General features: G+C 38.5%; 1 protein-coding gene across 1 annotated transcript in view; it reads right to left on the reverse strand.

The window, feature by feature from the left end:
• The window catches only part of LOC120529923 (polymeric immunoglobulin receptor-like), a 29,057-nt gene extending 3,292 nt beyond the window's left edge, over positions 1–25,765 (reverse strand). The window contains exons 1-6 of the mRNA XM_039754130.1: positions 25,676–25,765; positions 20,061–20,384; positions 15,854–16,183; positions 9,652–9,978; positions 8,487–8,816; positions 6,568–6,897 (exon numbers count right to left, since the gene is read on the reverse strand). Of these exons, the coding sequence (XP_039610064.1) occupies positions 6,568–6,897; positions 8,487–8,816; positions 9,652–9,978; positions 15,854–16,183; positions 20,061–20,384; positions 25,676–25,721 (1,687 nt within the window). The 5' untranslated portion in view covers positions 25,722–25,765. The remainder of the gene's footprint in view (positions 1–6,567; positions 6,898–8,486; positions 8,817–9,651; positions 9,979–15,853; positions 16,184–20,060; positions 20,385–25,675) is intronic.
• Positions 25,766–26,808: the final 1,043 nt, after the last annotated feature.

The following is a 26,808-nucleotide window of genomic DNA, read 5'->3' on the forward strand; positions in this document are numbered from 1 at the left end:
AGATTTTCATACCGGATAGGTCAAGACCTGGGTTAACAACGACCGCCACTAGTACTGTTAGCCAACAGGGTGCTGGTGGAAATTGGGCTACTGTTAGCCGAAGAAGGAGAAGAAGAGTGGAGAGACGTGTCCGGAGGAAAGAGGTGACGAGGAAGGTAAAGAGAGTGGAACTGAGGGTAGGAATTTTGAATGTTGGCAGTATGACTGGTAAGGGGAGAGAGTTAGCCGATATGATGGAGAGAAGGAAGGTCGATATATTGTGTGTGCAAGAGACTAAATGGAAGGGGAGTAAGGCCAGGTGGATCAGAGATTGATTCAAATTGTTCTATCATGGTGTGGATGGGAGGAGAAGTGTGGAGAGTTATTCTGAAGGAACAGTATGTCAAGAGTGTTTTGGAAGTGAAAAGAGTGTCAGACAGAGTAATGATTATGATACTGGAAATTGGAGGTGTGATGATGAATATTGTTAGTGCATATGCACCGCAAGTTGGGTATGTGCTGGATCAGAAAGAAGATTTTTGGAGTGAGTTGGATGAAGTGATGAACAGTGTACCAAAGAGACAGAAAGTGGTGATTGGAGCAGATTTCAATGGACATGTTGGTGAAGGGAACAGTGGAGATGAGGAGGTGATGGGTAGGTATGGTGACAAGAAGAGGAATGAAGAAGTGTGACAGATGATGGTGGATTTTACAAAAAGGATGGGCATGGCTGTGGTGAATACATATTTTAAGAAGAGGGAGGAACCTAGAGTGACGTATAAGAGTGGAGGATGATGCGCACAGGTAGATTACATCCTATGCAGAAGAGTAAATCTGAAGGAGATTAAAGACTGCAAAGTGGTGGCAGGGGAAAGTGTAGTTAGACAGCATAGGATGGTGGTCTGTAGGATGATGTTGGAGATCAAGAAGAAGAGGAGAGTGAGGGCAGAGCCAAGGATCAAATGGTGGAAGTTGAAAAAGGAAGACTGCAAGGTTGAGTTTATGGAGAAGGTGAGACAGGCACTGTGTGGCTGTGAAGAATTACCAGACAGCTGGGAAACTACAGCAGAAGTAGTAAAGGCGACAGCAAGAAGGGTGCTTGGCGTGACATCTGGACAGAGGAGGGACGAAAAGGAAACCTGGGGGTGGAATGAGGAAATACAGGAGAGTATACAGAGGAAGAGGATGGCAAAGAAGAAGTAAAAGTCAGAGAGGTGCAGAAAGTAGACAGGAGTACAAGGAGATGAGGCACAAGGTGAAGAGAGAGGTGGCGAAGGCTAAAGAAAAGGTGTATGATGAGTTGTATGAGAGGTTGGACACTAAGGAGGGAGAAAAGGGCCTGTACTAGGCTGGGAAAGATGTGCAGCAGGTTAGGGTGATAAAGGATAAAGATGGAAACATACTCACAAGTGAGGACGATGTGTTGAGAAGATGGAAAGATCACTTCGAGAGGCTGATGAATGAAGAGAATGACAGAGAGAGAAGGTTGGATGATGTGGAGATAGTGAACCAGGAAGTGCAACAGATTAGCAAGGAGGAAGTAAGGACAGCTATGAAGAGGATGAAAAATGGAAAGGCTGTTGGTCCAGATGACATACCTGTGGGAGCATGGAGGTGTTTAGGAGAGATGGCAGTGGAGTTTTTATCCAGATTGTGTAATGGAATCTTGGAAAGTGAGAGGATGACTGAGGAGTGAAGAAGAAGTGTAATGGTGCTGATATTTAAGAATAAAGGGGATGTGCAGAGCTGTAATAAGTTCAGGGGGATAAAATTGATGAGCCACAGCATGAAGTTATTGGAAAGAGTATTGGAAGCTTGGTTAAGAAGTGAGTTGATGATTAGTGAGCAGCAGTATGGTTTCATGCCAAGAAAGAGCACCACAGATGCAATGTTTGCTCTGATGGTGTTGATGGAGAAGTATAGAGAAGGCCAGAAGAAATTGAATTGTGTCTTTGTGGACCTGGAGAAAGCATATCACTCAAGAGGAATTGTGGTATTGTATGAAGAAGTTGGGAGTGGCAGAGAAGTATGTAAGAGTGGTACAGGATATGTACAAAGGAAGTGTGACATTTTTGAGGTCTGCGGTAGGAGCGATGGATGCATTCAACGTGGAGGTGGGATTACATCAGGGATCAACTCTGAGCCCTTTCTTATTAGCAATGGTGAAGGGCAGGTTGACAGATGAGATTAGACAGGAGTCCCCATGGTGTTTGCTAATGACATTGTGATCTGTGGTGAGAGTAAAGACCAGGTTCAGAAGACCCTGGAGAGGTGGAGATATGCTCTAGAGAGGAGAGGAATGAAGGTCAGTAGAAACAAGACAGAATACGTGTGTGAATGAGAGGGAGGTCAGTGGAATGGTGAGGATGCAGGGAGCAGAACTGGTGAAGGTGGAAGAGTTTAAATACTTGAGATCAACAGTACAGAGTAATGGGGATTGTAGAAGAGAGGTGAAAAAGAGAGTACAGGCAGGGTGGCATGGGTGGAGTCAAGAGTGAAAGGGAAGTTCTACAGGACGGTAGTGAGACCAGCTATGTTATATGGGTTGGAGACGGTGGCACTGACCAGAAAGCAGGAAACAGAGCTGGAGGTGGCAGAGTTGCAGATGCTAAGATTTGCATTGGGTGTGATGAGGATGTGCCTCGCAGTTAGGAGACCCGGGTTCGCTTCCCGGGTCCTCCCTGCGTGCAGTTTGCATGTGCTCCCCATGTCTGTGTGGGTTTCCTCCGGGTGCTCTGGTTTCTTCCCACAGTCCAATTACGTGTAGGTTAGGTGCATTGGCGATCGTAAATTGTCCCTAGTGGGTGTGGGTTAGCTCAGGTTGGACAGTTGGGAGACAAAGTCAGAGAGGCAAGATTGCGTTGGTTTGGAAAGATGCTAGGTATTTTGGGAAAAGGATGTTAAACATAGAGCTGCCAGGCAAGAGGAAAAGAGGAAGACCTAAGAGAAGGTTTATGGATGTGGTGAGAGAGGACATGAAGGTATATGGTGTGACAGAGCAAGATGTAGTGGACAGGAAGATATGGGAAAAGATGATCCACTGTGTCAACCCCTAACGGGAGCAGCCAAAAGAAGAAGAAGAAGATTAAGCCTTACCATATAAATTTAAATGCAATTTAAATGTAGTGTAAGCTTGCTTGGTTTTCTTTAAGGTTAAGGGCCTTGAAGGCTTTTGGAAACCTGTTAGTCTTTTGTCAGTTAGCACTAGAATCCCTGAAGCCTACGAAAAAAGTTGTAATCCCGGGCCACCTTAAATTCCTTCGCACCTCTCCATTAATGTCTTTTGTTTTGCAAATGTGTCAGTCAGCGCAAGCAGCAAGCAGCAAATAGCCTGCTATCCCATCCCCCCACCGCTACTGCTCAAGTTGGACAAAATGGAGATGGTGAGAAGGAATTTAAGGTGGTCCACGATTATGACTTTTTTCACAGGCTTCAGGGATTCTAGTGTTAGAAGGCCTCGCAGATCTCCATGTCCCAAAAAAAAAGCTTTCTCGCTCAGTTCCCTCAAAAAACACGGTGTCCTTGGTTTATAGAAAGCAATACAAGTAGAAAACAAGCACGACACATTAAAAAGAAAATAAGAGGCCTATAAAGTAATAGTGCCCGTCTAAGCGACTTAAAAAAGATGCTAAGCATATTTTTAAAACCAATAACAAGGCACATTGATCCTTAATCTAAATTCTCAACACTTTAACTTGATCAGTTTTTTCATATTCATGCGTCTGTTTTTTAGGACCTACTCTTTCAACTTGTTGTGTTGATGTTTTGTGTGACATGGCACCGCTCCAACCTCAGCTTCCTCATTGCAACCTCATCCTGAAACTGGCTGTAAGGCTCTTTTAAGGATTGGACTGTGAACCCGTTCTGGGAAACCATTAGTTAAGTATTTTCAGGCAACCTAGTGACCAGGTAAAGTCCTGATGTTGCGTGTGGTGAGCACCCCCTACTGACAAACAATATTCATTTTTTCCTCACACCATAGATACGCAAGTTACACAGGCTGTCCTCCCTGGTACCCCTGTAACACAGTAGTGAGGACTGACCACTTGTCCATTTAACAGTTTTAACACTATCAACAGTAATAGGACTATTATTTTAGGATCTTGATAACCCAAGACATTTTTGGTAGCGCCCCCTACTAGTCATGATGGATGTCACCATTCTTGTTTCTTGTATACTCAACTCTGATCCTGAAGGTCTGCAATGGCTGCAGGTTTTTGCTTTAACCAAATGTTAGATAATAAATGGATTTTTAATTAATGGATATTTAATAAATGGATAAGTGTCTGTATGTCTGTCTGTGTGTCCGTTTGGCTACTATGGCTCTAACATTTCAACAGATGACTCACCATAAATATTTTTAGTAATTAAATGCATTGCAGTTATCATTTCAACAGATGACGCATCACATACATTTAAACTGATTTTACGAATCCCATACAAAAAGGCGTATAACAGAGACACATGCATTGCATGGTGCGCTGAAAATGTTAATGTTTGTTGTCTAAGTAACCTATGTTGATTACTTAGATTTCAACCCATCTTTGATGGGTAACACATCTAGTTTACTAATAAACCATTATGTTTTTTTCAGTGCTTTGTATTTGTTAACTCCTTTGTTATGATTCAGGAAATGTAATTTCCTCTTTTAGTTTTAAACAGCTTTAAGGTTGTAATTGTTGCCTGTTTTCTTAACCATCCATCAGCTACTAACGACGTGCAGAAATTACAAGGGGGCCATCGGCTGTCCAGCTAATGTGCTTTCTTTTAAACCTGTGTACATGCATCTTAAACTTTCTGTGTTAATACAATATTTTGAGATAAAATAGGGAAGGACCAAGAGGTACAAATCTTTTCTGGACCACATAATATATGAAATATTCTCTCAGAAAATGAAAAATCTAATATTCTAAATGTCTAAAAAGAATGAACGCACTAACAAGCTTTATAATTAAATGTCAAGTGTTATGATCTGCTATGCCGGCTTCTAATTGTGAATCTGGAAGGAATGAAAACCTGCTGCCCCTGTGGACCTCCAGGACCAGAGCTGAGTAACCCTTTTCTAAATCATAACACCACCTGCAATCAGAACAGGTCATCCACCTGAAGATAAGCATGTTTGGACCCAGTCAGTACTTGGATGGAAGACCATCTAGGAAAAGCTTGGTGTTGGTGAGGCCATCAGGTGGTTCTTACACTGAACTCAATGCCCCACTGCAGTGACCGGGACACTGTGCAGATGTCGTCCTTTGTATGAGACGTAAAACAGAAGTCCTGACTCTGCACTCATGAAAGATCCTTGGGCATCTTTTAAAATGAATAGGGTGTTGCCCGATGTCCTGGCTAAATTGCCCATCATAGCCTGGTCATTCTGGTACCCAAGTCATGTCTTGTCTCTTTTTAGCTAACTTTCCCCTTCACCCCTTTTCAAACTAATAGCTCGAGTCTGGTGATTGAGTAGGCACAAGAACGGCTCCCGTCGCATCATGTAGATGGATTCTTCACATTGGTAGTAGTTGTAGTGGTTCCTCACTGTCAATGTAAGTGTTTGAGTGGGTTAGAAAAGTGCTATATAAATGTATTTCTTCTTATTATTAATTATTAAATAATCTACAAGTCTGAATGATAGTTACAGCAGAAAATGATGAAGCAATAGTAATTTGCCTTACAGTCATTTATTTATTGATTTTTTCTGGATGGCACAGATAAGAACACATTAAGCAAAAATCAGAACTTTCAAACAAACAAATTTACTTAACTCAGAGAAATTTAGCAAAAGAGCAAATCAGAAAAATATCTGAGGTATCTTGTAACCATTGGTTTGGATCAAACCTAAATTTTCACCATTCTTTTTCGGTTTTTTAAGTTTTTTCTTATTTTATAAAGCACAGTTATTTCCATCTTTGATTCTTAAATAAGATAGAATGTAAAACATCATCTATTGAAGTACACTCAGCCACACGCTGTAACAGACAAACATACTAGGAAACCCAGTGGAATGTTAAACAAAGAAGGAATCATCAAAATTGTGACTTATACAATCAAAACAAAAAAATAACACTGACTTTCAGGAAACAAAAATGTGGAAAAAGTATTCAAGAAGAACTAAAGCATTTATCTCACAGGAGGTCCCTATTTATAAATATATTAAACCTGAATATAAATGTAATGATTCTTATTACTTTAGTAAAAACCGTTAATGCCTTGGAAGAAGACATGCTGAAAGAGCAGTGAGATACAATTTCACATTTTTGGAGTACACTTTTCATGTTCTCCCCATGTCTGTGTGGGTTTCCTTCAGGTGCTCTGATTCCATCCCACTGTCCAAAGGCATGCAGGTTAGGTGAACTGCTAAACTGGCTCTAGTGTGTGTTTAGTGATGTGTTCGGCTCTAGTGTTCATCATGCGATGGACTGGCGCCCTATCTAGGGTATGTTCCTGCCTTGTGCTCTATGCTAGTTGGGATTAGGCTCCAGTCCCCTATGTGACCCCAGTCAGAATTAAATGGGTTAGAAAACAAAATGACTTTACATCTAATATTTACATCTAACAAATATGACTTTAGCAAAGACTCTTTAAGATACATACCTTCAACAACAGTAAGTTTCACCACCGCACTACTCTTGTTGTTGTCCAACTTTTCGATACCACACCAGTAGGATCCTGCGTCTGATCTCTCCAGTCTATTGATGGTCATTGTGAGCTCACCATGTCTTTCATCATCTCTGATAAAAAATTTATCTGTAGTTTTTTGAATCTCATTTGTTTTACGCAGTGTTATACAATTACTCGGCTTGTCTCCTCGGCACCAGTACTTAACAAAGTTTGAGTATCTCAAATTATAAGAGCATTGCATACTGGTTGCCAGTCCTTCAAAACCAGAGACGCGGCCATTTTTCACTGACAAGGTGGAAACACCTGGAAAAATAAAAAATATAAAAAAGGAAATACCTCATGCTTTCATATATGAAGCACTTGTCCAGTAAATGTGACATTGGATTTCTTGCTTCTATACTGTATATACTAAAGTCTTATGTTTAGCATTTGGTGTTTTTGACTTTTTGCCAGTCTTTTTGTATTAAGTCTGAGGTTTAGAATTTTTAGATATCGTATATACTTGCAGATAAGTTCTCAAGCGGATATAATTATAATATTATAAGTATCATTTCTGGTATTTTAGAATGTCGGTCATATCAGTCGAATGCGGAAGACTCGCGCTACTGGTCCAAGAGATATGCTAACGCCCACGTGAGAGAGTAACCATGGAGCGCACAGCCTTTTTTTTCTATGTGGGTGCGGCAATGCGCTGCTCCTAACTTCTCTCTCCCTCTCTATTGTGCCTACGTGACCACATAGTAATACCCAAACCCAAGCAACGTTTGCACTGATTTGTGTTTTTTGTATCTCACACCCAATTTCAAACAGGCCTCTACGGAAGGGTAGCAAGAAAGCTATTCCTTAATAAGGTCCACATACAAGAACATATGGCATTTGCTGCAAAACATGAGAAAACTTCAATTAAGATGTTGAAGAATGTTTTATGGTCCGATGAGACCCAAACAGAACTTTCTGGCCAAATTCAAAAGAGGTATGTATGTGGCACAAAACTAATACTGTCCAAGCCTGAGGAAACACCAGACCTACAGTGAAATATGGTGATGGCGGCAATCATGCTATGGGGATGCTTTTCATGTGCTTGGACTGGGAATTTTGTCAGAACTGAAGTGAGAATAGATGAACGCAAAAACCGCACAGTATTGCAGGAGAACCTGTTCCATTCTGCTATGCACCTACGGCACAGTAGAAGATTCATCTTTCAATCTGACAATGACCCTATGCATAAAACCAAAACGGCAGTGGAATGACTCAAAAAGAAAAAGATCAGTATTCTGGATTAGCCAAGTCAATGCCCTGATCTTAACGCTATTGAAAATCTGTGGCACTATTTGAAAACTGCTGTCCAGAAGTGTCATCCCACCAAATTAGAGGATTTATCGTAAGAGCATCCCTTTATCTATGATGGAGTGTTCGATCAGACGAAAATATGAAGCTGGTTTTAAATGAAACGTCGTTGAAGTAGCAAAAAAAATTGGTAACTGCGCCTGCTGCAACAAAATTTGATGCATCTGAGAAACTGCTGCAAGATTGGAGGAGGCAAGAAGATGTAAAAAAATAATAATAATAAAGTGTCGCATTTTTGAACAGGCGTGTAAGTCAGGGTCTGATTTCATGATCGATTTTTCGGGTTTCAAGACTTGACATACGTGAGTATATATGGTAACTTTGCCTATTTGTATTTCCTGCATTGTTTGTTTACCTACTAGCTGTTTTCCAGCCTATTTTTAGATTACAGAAATAAAAAAACGTGTTTTGTTTTTAGAGCGACACAGTGACACAGTATGCAGCCCTGCAGCCCAATGACACCAGCATTTCAAAGAATCTATTTCTAGAAACTAATCTAAACTGTGCCATGATGTTAGTTAGCAAAGACTCTTTAAGAAACATACCTTCAACAACAGTGAGTCTCACCACCGCATTACTTTTGCTGTGGTCCAGTTTTTCGATACCACACCAGTAGGAGCCCGTGTCTGATCTCTCCAGCTGATTGATTGTCATTGTGAAATCTCCACGAGTTTTATCATCTCTAATAAAATATTTATCTCCCTTATTTTGAGTCTCACTTGTTTTTCGCAGTATTATACAATTACTCAGCTTCTCTCCTCGGCACCAGTACTTAACAAAGTTTGAATATCCCAAATTATAGGAGCATTGCACACTGGTCACCAATCCTTCAAAACCAGAGATGCGGCCATTGCTCACTTTCAAGGTGGAAACACCTAAAAAAATAAAAGATAAAAAACAACATCTCATGCTTTCATACATGATGAACTTGTCCAGTAAATTTTAACATTGGACTTCTTGCTTTTGTATATACTAAAGTCTTGTGTTTTGCATTTGGTGTTTTTGACTTTTTGCCGGTCTTTTTGTATTAAGTCTCAGGTTTAGCATTTTTTGCCTATTTGTATTTTCTGAATTGCATGTGAGCGGCATGGTGGCGCAGTGGTTGCGGTGCTGCCTTGCAGTAAGGAGACTTGGGTTTGCATGTTCTTCCCATGTCTGCGTGCGTTTCCATTCGGGTGCTCCGGTTTCCTCCCATAGTCCAAAGACATGCAGGTTAGATGCATTGGCGATCCTAAATTGTCCCTGGTGTGTGTGTGTGCGCTCCCTGCCCGGGATTTGTTCCTGCCTTGCACCCTGTGTTGGCTGAGATTGGCTCCAGCAGACCCCGGTGACTCTGTATTAGGATATAACTGGTTGGATAATGACTGACTGACTGATTACTCCTAATCCTAAGAGTAGGACCAAATTTGTGTCACTTTTGAGATTTTTGAGCCAATTACAACTGTTTTCCAACTCACGGATGCTTGTTAAATATGGGTACTGTTTTTGCTTTGACAATAAAGAATCTTATCCAGCTGATCAGTGTAAATAAAAAGCCAAATTAAATCCTCCATGGTTCAATGTTTTATAAAAATAAAATGTGAAAGGTGAAAAGTTTTCACATGCACTGTAAATTTTTGATTTTATAAGTCAAAAGTGAACTTACGTCTATTTCTCTAGACTAATCTTATGTATTCTCTGTTGGTAGTAAAAACTTGTTAAGAAACGTACCTTCTATAACATTAAGTGTCACAACCTGATCATCATTGTGGCCCAGCTTTTCGATGCCACACCGGTATGAGCCCACGTCTGATTTCTCCAATCTATTGATAGTCATTGTAAACTCTCCATGGGTTTTATCGTCTCTGATAAAAAATTTATCTCCATTGCATTGAGTCTCGCTGGTTTTACACAGTGTTACACAATTCCTCCACTTGTCTCCTCTGCACCAGTACTTAACAAAGTTTGAATATCCCAAATTATAGGAACATTGCATGCTGGTCGCTTGTCCTTCTAAACCTGAGATGTGCCTACTGCTTACTGACAGAGTGGAGACACCTGTAAAAATTAAAAGCAGAGAAAAGTCAGACAGTGGTTCTTTATAAGCATTCAGACATGAAGAACATTGTCCAGTATGTGGCTTTTTAACTGAATATCCAACTTCTCACTTTATACCATAGATATCTAGTGTGATCTTTTCGAGGTAGCTGTCCTCATGACTGCCGGCCACATCTTTTACTAACATGGTCTGTCTTATGCATTCTTGTTCTTCCAAAAACTGATAAAGATGTGGCCTAGTCTTTGTCTTTTCTCCTCTTTTCAAATGCTATTTGACCCTGCACTTTGGAATCTGTTACTTTGCATCACAAATTATGGAGTATATGAAGAACTGCATTCCCATCTATCTGCAAAACTTAAAAATAAAGTTAAATTTATTTAAACATGAATCTTTACATAAATATCATAACAGTTATCATTTCAGTGCTGGGTTTGCCTTCTTGTACTAAGAGTTCAAGTGGCTATGTCATTTGGAAATTATATTATTTCTGTGCAGAAAAGTATTAGTATCAAATTATAAATATTGCTATAATCAATTGCAACGAGTGCAGAATGCAGCTGCTAAAATCTTAACTAGGAAAAGAAAATCCGAGAACATTTCTCCAGTTCTGATGTCACTACACTGGTTACTTGTGTCGTTTTAGAATTGACTTTAAAATCCTGCTTATGGTTTACAAAGCCTTAAATAATCTCGCTTCATCTTATATCTCAGAATGTCTGACACCTTATATTCCAAATTGTAACCTTAGATCTTCAAATGAGTGTCTGCTTAGAATTCCAAGAGCTAAACTTAAAAGAAGTGGTGAGGCGGCCTTCTGCTGTTATGCACCTAAAATCTGGAATAGCCTGCCAATAGAAATTCGCCAGGCTGATATGGTGGAGCACTTTAAAAAACTGCAGAAAACACGTTACTTTAACTTGGCTTTCTCACAGCTTCATTTTAGTGTAACCCTGATATTCTGTATATGCATTGAATTAATATTTTTTTCATGGCTCCACTATCCATACTAACCCCTACTTTTTCTGCTGTTCTTTTCCGGTTTTCTGTGGTGCTGATCTGCACCACCACCACCCGATCAAAGCAACGTGATGTCCCTACATTGATGGATTAAATGCCAGAAGTCCACATGACCATCATCATCACGTTCTCCTGAATACAATGAGGACTGATTGAGGTCATTTATGTTGGGTTGAAGGCTTAGAGGGGGCTGGGTGGTCTCGTGGCCTTTGAACCCCTGCAGATTTTATTTTTTTCTCCAGCCGTTTTTGTTTTTTCTGTCCTCCCTGGCCATCGGACCTTACTTTTATTCTGTGTTAATTAGTGTTCCCTTATTTTAATTCTTATTTATTTTGTCTTTTTTCTCTTTCTTCATCATGTAAAGCACTTTGAGCTATGTCATTTGTATGAAAATGTGCTATAGAAATAAATGTTATTGTTGTTGTTAATTGCTAAAATAAAAGTACACTGCAAACAGGACTCTTTTGACATCTGGTAGTGGCTGTAAAAATTTAAATACATAAAAAACTCAACCACAAAGAAAAATGTCCAGCAGAAATCGCATTTTTACAACAGAAACATCAAACATGGATCAGTATTGAATAAAAATATCATTGTTTCCTAAACAGCAATGTTTAATTCAAATTTCTCTATGAGGTTTTACCCTGTATCTAAGCAGGAGAATGCATACCGATGGGTATTTCAATAAAGATTTTTTTTTCACTTTTAAGTTACTTTAATGTAAAGAAATTAAGGGGAAATAACTTAATGTGAATTTTTTTGTGCAAATTCAGATACTTTCAACGTTTGCTCACCATCTGTGGATGACAGTGAAAATTATACTTGCTTACAGTGGTGCCAAACAAAAAGATCTCAATTGGGCAATTTAAACGGAACTGAAATAATGTGTATTGCTTTTTCCATGGCAGTTATTGTAAGTTTAAGGTGAACAGTTGGGAATGTTAGCACATTTTTGTATAACCTAACCTAACCTAGACCCTGTCAAGCACTCACTCACTTAAAAAATCAAGAATTACCTTTGTATAAAGAAATTAATTAAAAAAATCAAAGCAAACAGGAGAAATCTAAACATATGGCTATTGATTTGTTTGATATGGTGCAATAACCAGCAAGAAAACATAAAGTCAGATAAAAGAGTTTTTACCTTTTCATTTGCTTTTTCAGTACTTGTCACAAATTTATTTGGAATTAGTTATCCAACTAGCATAACCAGTACCAAATACGTTCCTGCACTTTTTGAGTTGCCTTTTATTGACTTTTTAAGTTGGGGTGAAATGTGACTGCTGGTGTTGTGATACTGAGGACACTGTTGTGGCAAGAAATTCTTGTACTCAATATTAAACGTGTAAAGCGAATTCAGTTAGGAGAATGGCTAAACTTCTTTGTTCTCATTGTATATGAAATACCATACCATCTATTTTCTAAACACACTTAATACTGAACAGGATCATGGGGACCATGGAGCCTGTCTCAGCAAGCATAGTGTGCAGGGCAGGAACAAACCCTGAACAGGGTGCCAGTCCATCACAGGGTGAACATACTGATGCACATACACTAGGGCCATTTTGCCATCATCAAACCTGCATGTCTTTGAACACTGTGGGAACACCATTCAAACTCCACACATGGAGGACTCAAGATGTGAACCGTCCTCGGCTGTTTTTCATTACAAAAGACTTGATCAGTGGTAAATTGGCCGATCACAAAAGACGATCTTTTCAGCCCCTGTTTTTCAATGCTTGACAGTGATTTAGTTGTAGTGCTCTTGTACACGAGTTATTAAGGTAATTAAGCAAATTTCCTGTAGTGTAAACAAAGAGCAGCAAGTCAAGACTTGCTTTACAAGAGAGTGAGAGGTGATTGGAATATTAGCCTTTACGTTAAACAAAATGAAGTAATAAACTGAGAAAAAGGCATCGGGGTCATCCTGTGCAATTTGACAAACGACAAGAAAGTTAGTTAATTCTAACCTTTTTGTTTTGTACTTTAATTAAAATGGGACATGATTTGAATTTGGAGGGTGAGTGAGTTTGTGTTTAGTGAGGCAGTTTACATTTTTAATTGGAAAAATAAAAGATAAAGAAGAATTCAAAATCCCAATAGATCAGCAGTTTGTGAAATACTCAGACTAGCAACCAAAGCCACATTCAAAGTCACTTAAATTACCTTTCTTCCCCATTCTGATGCTGGTTTGAACTTCAGCAGATCATCTTGACAATGTCTACATGCTTAAATGCTTTGAGATGCTATTGATATTTATGGTAACAAGCAGTTAACTAGGGGTACCTGATAAAGCATATCAATTTTAAGTTTAGATTTTTGTTAGAGAAATAAATGACGAACAAAGATTAACACTAAACACCGCGAATTCGGGAGCTCTGTAAGCCGCAGCCTGCATGGGCGACGCCATCTTTCACCTTTACATGTCAATATTGCTGCTACTTCTTTGTCTTGTCTTTGCACTATGTCTTGTTTGTGTTTTAATTTGAAATTTAAATTTTATTTTCAATTTATTTTTTATTTATTATTTGCACTTCATGATGTTACAGTGTGGACCCTGAACTTCACAATTTCGTCTGTCTGTAGACTTGTATATGGATGACATGACAATAAAGTTCGCTTTGACTTTGACTTTGAAATGGTGAAAACTACGATTTATAGTTAAGCTTTCTCTCAGATGTGTATATTACAGAAAAAATTAAACAGCATGACAGTTTGTAATCATAGGAAGTATTTTCTTTTCTTTTATGCATATATAATATGGATTAATATTTTTGCACATATTTTATTAATTAAAGTATTTATTTTAAGGAAATTGTATTTATTTCAGTATTTTATGGTCATTGAACAATAAGCCTACATAACTTCATTTTGTTAATAAAAAAATGAACAGTTACATTTGTGGTCTATAGTTTAATTATAAAAATATCAAAGTTAACACTTTAAAACAGATAGGGCATAATGATTCGATGCTTCTTGTTATGGAGGAGCTTAGTGTAAAAAGTTTTTTTAAAGGAATAAAGAAATAAACGTTTGGAGCCGGTATTGGAAATGGTTGATCCAGTAACATGAAATCGGTGACTGGTATTGGCTTTAAATCATAACCTGATTGAAGTGTCCCTAGTTGGGATTCATTTTTCAAGCTTTACATGCTGGACATTGCTTGTGTGGAGTTTATACAGTCTCCCTTCGTCAGCACATGTTCTCTTGCTGGTACTCGGGTTTTCCTTCCACATCTCCAAACGTACTTGGGTTAGGATCTAAACTGTCAAGTCTAAATTGTCCATCGTGTGAGTGAGCCGTCTGCTGGAGACTGGTGTCCTGTTCAGAGTTTTATTCCCAGCCGTGTGCCTGGTACTGTTAGGATAGTCCTTAGTACCCCATGACTCCACACCCTGAATTGGATTGTATTTTCACCTGTGCCTGTATTTATCAAGCACCTCAGAGTAGAAAAAAGGCCCTAACGGACTCAAAAATCTCAGAGTAAGGCAAATTCGGTCTTATTCTTAGGCATAAGAGTAATACTATTTAATCACTTTTCCTAATTCAGGACTCTACTTCTAAATTCACCAGGATTTAGGAGAGCTCATGAGCTGTCCTTACTGACTTTCTAGGACCTGCCAGAAAACGGTGTTAAGGCAAAGATCCCTCTGGGAAAGGGGGAACGTTTTGGTAATGAATGAACTCATTTGAGAGAGATGGAATAATATTTGTAGAAAATCTTGTACGTTATCTCATTGCTCTGTCTACGCAGGGGAGCCATGTGCTGCCAGCTGAAATGATAGTGTTGATAACGTTCTGTTTTTTGACCACAGTGAAATTTCAGCTTTGCCACAACAATGATTAGGGTATGTTTAGGGTATATTTCTCAAATTTTGCACAAAACTTTAAATGTCTTTACAACGTTTGAAGTAATACACAGGTTTGTACATTTTCTGACAACTCCACATGAGGTATTGTTAAAGCAAGCAGCATTTACAAAAATCACTGGTTTTCCTGGAGTTGTTGGATGAAGGCTGGTGTCTCAGCAACAAATGCTAATGGTTTCATAGTCCAGATTGAAGGAGAAACTGATGAGGAAGAAAAACACAAAAATATGTTTTGTCTATAAAAGAATTTATGGTATTGGCCCTGATAAATTGTATTATTTCTGCTTGGAAGCTGCAATTAAAAATCTGCACAAAGCAACCACTGAGCACAATGTACAAACAGTAGCTCGTATCAAGCTAACATTGGTTAGTCCGTTACTCTTCATTCTGGTAATATTAACATTTACTTTATGAATATTCAGTGATTTACTTAAAGTATATCCATCCGTCCATTATCCGACCTGCTATATCCTAACACAGGGTCACGGGGGTCTGCTGGAACCAATCCCAGTCAACACAGGGCGCAAGGCAGGAAACAAACCCACCACAGTACGTGAGGTATATTCCTCTAATAAACAAACTTATAAAGTATTTATGTGGTTCCTGATCATGGTGTACATCACCATTTTGGATTAAGGTCATAATCTGAAGTCAGACATACTCAGACTTTACAGACCATGCCCAAATTCTTGAGTAGTAATTCTGAGTTTCCAAAAGCAGAAATTATGAGTCCCAAGCTTTAGTCAAATGCAGCAATATTATTTACAGTATATCAGAATTTCTTTTTATATCAGCTAAAAATATAAATTTAATAATTCTTCCTACCTTATTAAACATCACTGAAGTCCCTGGGAGAGCATATTGTATGCTGACAGTGTGAAACCAGTTTACATTTTTCGATTAATTGGTCAAGAGTGAACTTGCATCTCTTCCTGGAAACAAACTTAACTATCTCACAATGTTAGCAAAGACTCTTTAACAAACATACCTTCGATAACATTAAGTCTCACCACAGCGTACCGATTGTTGTGGCCCAGCTTTTCGATGCCACACCAGTATGAGCCCACATCTGATTTTTCCAGTCTATTGATAGTCATTGTGAAAACTCCACTGGTTTTATCATCAGTGATAAAAAATGTATCTCCATTTTTTGGAAGCTGGCTGGTTTTGCGCATTATTTCACAATTCCAACTCCCGTCTCCTCTGCAGAAATACTTAACAAAGGTTGAGTATCCCATATTATAGGAACATTTCCTGCTGGCTGCTTGTCCTTCAAAACCTGAGATGGAGCTACTGCTCACTGACAGAGTGGAGACACCTGCAAAAACAAAAAAGGAGAAACGTCTCATATGTCCACCATACCTAGAATTCAGACATGAAGAACTTGTCCAGTGCTTGTCCCTGTAGTTAACTGAATATCCAACTACTTACCTTAACCCACAGATGTCTAGCGTGATGTTCCCAAGGAAGCTATATGCTTGGCTGAATGCCATATGTCTTTTTGTTAACATTTTCTGTACTGCACACAAAGCTTAGGAGTACGCAGCCAGGGATCTGCTGTCGTCCACTACTTTTAAGTGTTATTTGACAATGCGGATTGAAATCTGTAACTTTGCAAAACTAATTATGGAATTTATGAAGGGCTGCATTAACATGCATTTGCAAAAGTAAAAATCAGTCAAGTTTATTTTCACATGAGTGCAATATATGAAATAGGTTAAGAGAATAAACTGAGAAGAATGGCTGGACTTCCTTGGTGTAGCTAGGGGTTCTTGCTTCTTTTCTATGACATAGTCTTTTTTTTAATTTAGTGTTTTTGACATTTTTGCCTGTTTCTTAGCTTTAAGTCTTTCTTTGGTCTTTTTAACTACATTTGCCTACTGTATTTAGAGTGCCTTATGTTGTATATTTTGCTTTATTGCCTATTTTCCAGAGCATCTTTATAGATTAAAACATCTATTGTATATTTAGGCCAGTATGGTGGCACAGTGGGTAGTCTTGAAACCCCTGTGTACTGGGTTCAAATCCTATGCCTGGACATTATCTGTCCGAGGTTTACACATTCTCCCCTGCTGACAGACCTATGAAGTATTTTCGGGGTAAGTCTGGATGCTTCAACAGTAGTATGACTGTCACTTTGGAGATCTCTCCAGCAGCTTTTTGGTCCCCCCCCTCTTGTGGACACCCCTCCAAATTATTGAGTTCAGGTGTTTTGACTACAACCAGTAGTAACAGGTGCATAAACTCAAGCACATAGCTATGCACTCTCCAATGACAAATATTAGCAGTAGAATGGATTGTACTGAAGAACTCAGTGACTTTAAATGTGGCACTGTCAATGGGTGCCACCTTTACCACTAATCATTATGTGAAAAATCTACCCTTATAGAATTGCCCTGGTTAACTGCGTTGTTATTATGAAATGCAGGCATTGAGGAGCAATAACAGCCTAGCTATGAAGTGGTTGACTATGCAAACTCACAGAGGGTGGCCAATGAGTGCTGAAGCACATAGCATGTAAAAGCCACCTATCCTCTGTTGACTCACTCACAGCACAGTTTCAGACCGCTTCTGAAAGCAGCATCAGCTCAAGAAATTGATGAAATGGGCTTCCATGACTGAGAAGCTACACACAAACTTAATATCACTATGTGTAATGCCAACGGCTGGCTGGAGTGGTATAAAGTATGCCGCCTTTTGACTTGGGTGGAAACGTGTTCTTTGGAGTGGTAAAGGATGCTTCACTCTCTGGGAGTCTGAAAGATGAATCTAGGTTTGGCAGATGCCAAGACAATGCTTGGTTTGGGGAAGGGATGTCAAACCAGCTCACATAGGGATGCCGGTAAGGTGTCCACTGACTTTAGGCAACATAGTGCATGTATACCTATGTATAAACCTGTACATAATATATGCATAACCAGTAACGGCAGACTGCATGATAACGTGCAGTCAATACACTTGACTTATAGTTTTCACCCTCTTTCTCTGTACGTTTAGCATTCGTTTGCTCAGAGGTTGATGCGCTTGCTGCTTCCTGAGCAGCTCTTCTTTTCTCCACTCTAGCAGCCCGCTTCTTCTCTTCTCTTCTTCTCTTCTTCTCTCTGTCTTACTGACCAAGGTCCAGCTTACTTGTCTGAACTTATCATGACTTACAAACCTGAGCGCACATTAAGATCTCAAGATGCCGGTCTGCTTAGGATTCCAAGGATTAATAAAATAACAGTGGGAGGTCGAGCTTTTAGTTACAGTGGCTAGAGTGCCAATCCTGCCACCAACCCCCAGGTGTTCTCTGCAAGTGGGAGGGAAAAATAGCCGTTTCACAATTTTTATTGAAAATCTGAGCTATTAAAGTATACTGGGGTTTGGGTGGGGCTTGAATTCTGCTTTGTTGCTTTTCTTTGCAATGTTAATTTCTTTAAATAAAATAAAACAATGTAAAGAAAATGTAATTCATATTTTGAAAACGTCTGGGTTTAAAACACTCATAGATTTGTACATAGATAATGTCTTTGCATCCTATGAACAATTACGCTTCAAATTTAACTTCTCATCAACACAATTTTTCCACTACTTTCAAATTAGAAACGTTGCTAAACTCAACCTGCCCAGTTTCCCTCACCTCCCGCCTATTTCTATTTCAGATGAAATATTGATTAGTCTTGAAGACTCAAATAGTATCTCTGCTATATATAAAAACATTTTAAAGTTTCAAAGATCCCAGGCTACAGTGGGGAAAAGACCTTTCACTTAATATTTCAGAAAAGGAGTGGAAGGCACCCATGCATAGAATACAGTCTAGCTCCAACATGTGCAAAATACTCAATTATTCAACTTAAAATCTTTTCTTGAGCTCATTTATCTGTTTATAATTGTCCAAAATGTATCCAGGGCAAGATTCAACTCATGAATGTTAAAATCTAGCTCCAGCGTCACTGGGCCACATGTTTTGGGTGTGCACCAAATAAACATAATTTTGGACAAAAATCTTTGAATGACTCTCAGACAGTCTTGGTGTCACAATCACTCCTAACCCATTAACCTCCTTAGCATTAGACCTGAGCATCACTCGAACCGTAAAAACAGCATTAGTCCTGTGTATCACTTGGGCAACTGTATAGACACATCTTGCATAAGCGTTAGACCTGAGGAATTACTCGGGCTATAAAAATGACATCAGCATTAGTCCTTAGCGATACTCGGGCAACAGTATAGACACGTCCTCTTCTAGCCTCATAATGCCGTCTCGTAAGAAACACTTTTCAGCAACCCAGGTGTTGCATTCTCTTGACAGAGATATGAGCAGAGATTTTGAGGAGCCTCTCATCAGCAGTGATGATGGAGTGAATTTGTCTTGAGGCAGTAAAATTGAAACAGGCAGTGAAACCAAAAGTGATTCTGATGAATCCAAAAGTGATGGTTGTGTCACTCATACCTATGCAGTGTGTTGTCTAAAAGTAGACCAGTCTGGAAAGAAAATCCGCAAGGAATCACGCTACTATTAACCCAACTAGGACATTGGGTTGTAAATGTTTTACAGTAGAAAGATGGGAATTAATAAAAATGTCATTTTTCAAGCCAAAAATGCAAGGATTTCTACATGTTTTTTCAAGAAAAAATGTAATACTAAGGAGGTTAACAGCTGTGTTTGGTGTACACCCAGATGGGCCTAAAATGGAGAAGGATAAACAAACTGTAATTGTCTTGACCTCACTGCTAGTTCGTAGACTTATCTTGTTCAAGTGGAAGAGTCCCACCCAACTTCTTTTGTGTAAGAGGATAAATGATATTCTATACTATTTGAAATTGGAAAAAATCTAATTCTCACTTAAAAGATCTGTTCAAAGCTTTTTTAAAATATGACAGGATATAATCAATAACATTTTAGAATAAGCTTCTAGATTGGGGGAAAAGGATATTCTTCCTTCCCTGCTGCTTTTAAAGATTTGCTCTGGTTGTTTGGCTCTCCTCTCTTTCTCTTGGGTGGGGGTTGAATTTTGGTTGGTTCAGTTTGACTTGATTGTATGGAATGTTATTTGCTTCAAATTAAATTCAAGTCAAAATGTATATTGAGGCTATAATATTTTGCTTTGGTACAAATGTGACTGCCATATTGCATATAGATTGCGTCATTCTTGCAAAATTGTCAGATTTGTATTACTCACTAATAAAAATCTAGTATGTTAACTTGATCTTACCTTCTTTAACTTCAAGCCGTACACGAGCGTTATAATCATATCCCGTTCTTTGTATTGCACACCAGTAGGTGCCCGCATCAGATTTCTCCAGATTGTTAATTGTCACTGTGAACTCTCCAAAAAAGCGATAGTCATTAATAACAATTTTATTGCCTTGGCTTTGGGAATCACTACTTTGCACTGTTTCACAATTTTCCCAGTCTTCTCCTTGGCACCAGTATTTAACATAGTCTGCATATCCTTTGTCATAGGAGCACCTGACACTGACTGATTGTCTTTCAAAGCCAGAAATATAGCTATTGACTGCTCTCAGAACACAGTCACCTGCAAAGAAAAGACAGGACTGGGGTCAGACAAATGCATGGTTGTTACTGTAATTATTTGTATAGTATTACTCATATTTTAGAAATATTGATACTCATTTATACGTTAATTTAATTAATAGTGCACCTCTATAATATATACATTTTCTTTATATGTAAATAATTGGTAATAAACAATGATATTAAAAATATCCACTCATCCATTTGTTTTATTCACACTGTTTTTCCATCACACATTCATAAGTAGAATGCCATAGTCCCTAGACATGTAGCAGGCTTCCAGAAGATTCCAGCTCATTGATGGGCAACCCCACACCTATTCATGACTCCATATTTAAAGGCCGTAGCATAAAGCAGGTCTTAAACCCCGGTGTAAGCTTTGAAAGGTGACAATGCCATTGTGCCACTTACATTAGCAATAAAATACATTTACTTTATGCAATAATACAATAATAAATAACCATTGCTGAGATTAATTAGATATAATTTTATTGTCAAATGGTCAATTGAAAGACATTTCTACATGGTAGAAAATTCTGGAAAGCAACAGAAGAAAACTTTCTGAAATTAAAAAAAAAAGAATCCACTTCATTGTTTGATCTCTGCTGCTAAGAAATATCAGTCTAATTGTGTGTGAAATGAATGGCCTCGACACACGGAAAAGGTTTGAGGCAGCCACCGATATGCTTGAACCTGGCTGCAAAAGGGCAGAGGTTTAAGCACAAGTGCTGAGTCCAAAACAGAACTGATCAACAGAGGGAAGATGTCAGGTTTTAAAGGCAGGTCAGGGGAAGTGATGTCATCAAGGCCAGAACTGGAAGTGACATCCTTGGGGGCCGGAACCAGTAGTGACATCTTCAGACCAGAACCGGTAGTGACATCTACAGACCAGAACCAGTAGTGACATCTTCGGAGTCAGGCAGAATTTCCCGTGTCTGGTCAGCAGAGATAAAAGAGGAAGGTTTAGTGTACCCCGCCACCCCCTGGCCTGGCGTGGAGTTACATTCTTTTGGTCTTTTTGGCTGACACCCATGTACATGTGTGTGACATGTGTAACCAGGATTGTGCAATGATGTTTATGAGGGGCATGGAAGATAAAGGAGGATTTAGCAGATGATCTGACCTACAGCTTGACAGATGTCTTCCCAGCGAATGATAATTGTTAAAGAGACTCAAAATGCTATATAGTGCATTCCTTATGTGTCTGTCTGTGACATGAGGGAAAAGGAGGAAGGAATGAAAAATAGCGTTGTTCTAATAATAAAGAAGGAAAAATAGTACAGTGATAGTTGAGATGCTTGGTCGTGTAAATGAAATAGGAAATAAAACTGCCATGTAGAGAATATGTAGCTCCTTGATAGCCTCAGAAGTCTTGAAGTAATAAACAAGATTACTCAAGGAAATTTAATGACATCAGAATACATTTGAAGGCTATTAACAGGGTTTTGAAAGAAACTGGTGTGGTGTTGTGTTGTCTACATAATTCTGAAGCAAATTCGGGACATCACTATGATGTGGAGCAAAGGAGAGATAAACAGCATTGTACAGAAAATCTACAGATCTCTTATGTGAAAATGAAAATTGTATTGTCACTTATTAACTTATATCTTCTATTATATCTTCTATCTCATATAGGCCTGCTTCACAATAAATCTAAAATGTCTTATCTAATGCAAGTAGTAGCAGCATGTGCACACATACTGGATGGTGATCATCATATAATTAATTGAAAGCAACATTCTCCTCATAGCATAATTAGATTTAATGCTGCAAGTTCAAGACTATGTTTTTATTACTCACAACTTATTTACCAGACTATTGTATCGTATTGTATTTACCCTTGTATTGAATATTGTATTATTTCAGTTTAGATACTGATGTTGGAGTGCGTCCATATGATTAAATGATTTTAGCAGCGCTAGACAGATTTGTCCCCAGGAGGAAATTTGTCTTTTTACAGAAGCCAGCTTAACGATGGTTGAGTATTATCCAAAACCAGCATATCCAATGTTCTTTTTTAAACTCTAATGCTTTTCTTCCATGCCTTTTAACCCTTTAGTCCTAAAGAGGGGCACGTCTATTGGATAGCTTGTTCCATAAAGATTTAGGATCGGGCTTCATGAATTATAGTCCATCAACATCTTTATTTTTTACATGCAATGCCAGTCTGCTCTGGGAACTTCTATGATACCTGTCCTTTCCAGTTTATAATATTCTTGATTACCTGACCATGCCATCCCACAATGGGTTTTTGGATTTGCTTTTTTTCTTTGGAAGGCTTTGTGCAAAGTTGTGTCAATAGAAAACAATAATAGCATAGATCCCACCCTTATACTATGTTAAACTGGAACAGTATATGTTTCAGTACTAAACTTTGTAAACATCACTAAAAACATCATTTATTACATTTCAGTATGCTCACATATACAGTAACTTCTGAGCCTGCATTTGATAGGCACAGTTTCTCATCAGTTACTTTCTGAACGCATGTTTCAACTGGAAGTGTTGTTCACGTGCTGTTCCTGTTCAACAGCCCTCTGTTTTTAATAAGATGTGAGACATGCTTAAATTTACAATGCTCTTTTCTCATCCACTTCCTCTTCTATTGGATGACTCATTTATTTATTCTGTCCACCTTACTAAAGAAATCTATATTTATGCTCATTAGTAACCAAGCCCTAACACAGCATTTCTTTTAAAGGCATCTTGCACAACTAAGTATGCTAAGATCTTACAAAAAATTATTGGGAGGTGGAATCAGAAAAGAACAGAAAGTGGAAAAAAAGATTTTTACACTGAAAGAAAGTGAATATAGGGATCTGTATGTGATGGCAGACATTGTGAGTTTAAGATTTGTCCTGGAAGCAAATCCTGTGGGATCATCTTAGAGAGAGACAGAGGTTGTGGCAATCAGAAGAGAAGCCTGAAATAACTACAAAAGAACACCATGGGATGTGATAAAAAAAAGTTTTGAGTTTTCTATTACCAGATAAACTATCAAAAACAAAAGAAGTTTTATCTTTGAAAGTATTCCCTGTGAACACCACAATATGTTTTTTTTTTTGATCAACTATTTATTGAATAATTCCAATATAGTAATTAAAATAGAACCATCCAGAATGTTTTATGTTTGCAAACCCTTTTCTGTAAAGGTCGACTTGATGTCTCTGTCATTGTCCCAGCATACCTCACAGAGGCAGCAGTTCAGATCAAGTCACACAGAGCCAGTTCTGGAGAATAAAGTGGGTCTGCTATTTCTTCATGTTCACCATTTCACAAAGCAGCTTATGCCAACTCATGTAGTGCAGCACTGCAATGTCGCAGAGAAGGAGAAGCAACATCTTTACTCACCATTGTTCCTTTACACCTTTACAAAAACCCCAAAATTAATCCATATAAAACTGACTGGAATATGCAAACGTTTAACTCTTCATATTACTGGAAGTTTGTTTTTTGAGGAAACGCTGCATATTCTGCCCAGTCAATAATGGATATTCACCTTCTCTTTTGCACTCATTTCTAAACCCTTTGGGTAGAGGTCATGAATAAGTGCAGGGGTTCTAGGCAGAGCATGGGGTGGCTAAACTTGCTGGTGACATGTTAGGTGAAATGTGAATGCATACTGTACATGGCAGTCTGACAGTCAGAGGGCAAAGAGACATGGTCAGGCAGAAAAACTAGTTTTATTAAGAAACTTTCTTACTTCCATCTCCATAGCATATCCCATGTCCGTTCATTCCTCTCCTTTTCTAATGCTGAGAAACTTGTCCATGCTTTTATCACATCCCTCACTGATTATTGTAACTCTGTACTGGCAGGTGTCCCTTCAAATCTATCAACAGCTTCAGTTGGTTCAAACCTCTGCTGCAAGAGTCCTTACACGGACCAGCAACAGCGAGCACATCACACCCATCCTACTGCACCTTCACTGGCCGTTATTAACATACAAAGCTTTAAATGGCCTCGCAGCGGACTACATCAGTGTCCTTCTCCATCACTGTGCTCCTGTTTGCCCACTAAGGTGCTCATTGTGCCCCACACTAACCTGCACTCTATGGGTGACAGCAGGGCCTTCAGCTCTACAGCACCCAGACTTTGGAATGACCTCCCGAAATTAATGTGATCAGCAGACTCCATTCATTGTTTTAAAAAACAACTTGAAACTCATCTATTTAGGAAGGCTTTTAACTTAACTGGAGATTCTGCCCCTTCTATCAGTTTACCTCTTTGTCCAGGTGCTCATGATAATTTGTGTGTGTGTTATATCACAAATGATGTGATATGTTAGGCTTTTCTTTAAGTATTGAATTTTACTCTGGTTTATTGTCTTTTATTCTATTTAATTTCTTTTGTATATCCTTTAACTATCTGTTTTAGTGTTCTGTTCAGGAAATATTTGTATCCAACTTTACATATAACTGTTGTTTCTTTCTGAGACTATGTGAAGCACCTTGAGCATGGGGAAAGGTGCTATATAAATAAAATGTATTATTATTATTATTCACTTTCTTTTCGAGTACTGGATCACTAGGGGTCTGTTCTGGCAACACAGGGCACAAGGTGGGAACTAACCCTGGACAAGGTGGCAATCCATCCATCCATCCATCCATTATCCAACCTGATACTTCCTAACTACAGAGTCACAGGGGTCTGCTGGAGCCAATCCTTGCCAACACAGGGCACAAGGCAGGAAACAAACCCCAGGCAGGGCACCAGCCCACCGCAGGGCAATCCATCCTAGTCTAATAAACTAAAATATTGAATGGAGTGACTAACACAAAGCACACATCTAGAGATAGTTTTGCTAGGCTAAAAATAAGGAAAATGTCTTCATTCTTATGCAAATTGCTCCCTTGTGAAACATCAATAGTATGTGCATGATTGCATACACCCTATAAAAAGTTACTTCCAAGTTTCTATGTTTATAATGTACTTATCACTTATATCCAACTGTTTAGATATTTCTGTTAAATACAGTTATTTTCATATTTTCCATTAAATTCATGGTTTGTCAATTTTATGAAGCATTTGGAAGGACAAAGAGTCCTGTAAATATTTACTACCTGTTTTAAGAAATCCATATGTAATTACATGATTACAGTCCATTAAACAGCAATTAAATGAAAAGTTTTATCTTTTAAATAACAATAATGTTCCATTTTTACTATACAGCTTGAATAAACAGCAATAGAAATCTTGGTAAACAGAAGGAGCAAACCTTATATTTGAACTTTTGTGACATTATTATTATTATATAACATTACGATATAATAATAGTTTTGTATTTTTTACCTTGATAAGTGACCAGCAGTAAAATGAAGAGCTTTGTCAATTCCATGCTGATCCCAGTCCTACGCTGCCTTGGCAAACTCCCTGCACACACCAAACAGCACACTACAATGTGATTTATGACAGATGGTCTCATGCAAGATCCTCTTTCATTTTTCAACTGTCCTTCTACTTCACAGTTTTGTCTGCTGCGGCTTACTCTTCACAGGTTCACAAATTTTGCTTGCATGCACACTTTCCTTATAATAGTTCAGAAATCTGACCTCATACATGAGCAGTAAATATCCAGCCTATGCTTCTTTCCACTTGTATATGTGTATGCTGCACCCTTTACTCATACATATAATCTTTAGAAACATATGCACATACTGTGTTTTGCTTACTGCTCCACTTATTCACATATATTCTTTACACTTTTGCACCCACACACGTTCTTTGCACGCTGACATATTTCTTCCTGATGTACATTAAATATTTTCTGCTCATGCTCACCTTCATATTTGATTCCAGTTTCAAGCAAAAATAAATGTGATCTTTTTCCTCCATGCCCCCAGATGTTTTTACTGGCACACTTAATTATTTTAAACTGTATGGTGGCACAGTGGTTTAGAGCAACTGCACAGAACACACTTGTATGGCCTTTTTGTATTGTGATATATTTTCTGTTTGCCTTTCCCTGACAAAAATGAACAATGGTGACTGATGATAAATGTGATTTAAATGTGATATCCCATAGGAATGAAAAATCCAAAAAGAGATATTTTTATTATTACCACAAAGAGATCAGAAAGAAATACAATGTAGACATTTTGTTTTGTCTCACAATTCTCAGATTTTTCAGCGGAGAAAAAAATACCCCGGTGGTCTCACAAGTGTCGCTCCTTTAGTTTCAACAAACTCACACAATGGACTCAGATTCTCCAAGTAGTGTCTTGACATTTTTTTCCAGTTTAAAAGTATTTGCATTGTGTACTCAGTAATATATGGTGACATGTATGGACAGTTGTTTTGTGGTAATAAAACACTTCACTCTGATTACAAAACTGCACTCCTTGCTTTTGAATAATACTGTTAATTGCTCAGATTTATATTGCTGTGATCCAATTAGATCATACTCAATCTGGAAGAAAAGACAG

This window comes from Polypterus senegalus, chromosome 5, assembly GCF_016835505.1.
Source record: "Polypterus senegalus isolate Bchr_013 chromosome 5, ASM1683550v1, whole genome shotgun sequence".
Lineage (NCBI taxonomy): Eukaryota > Metazoa > Chordata > Cladistia > Polypteriformes > Polypteridae > Polypterus > Polypterus senegalus.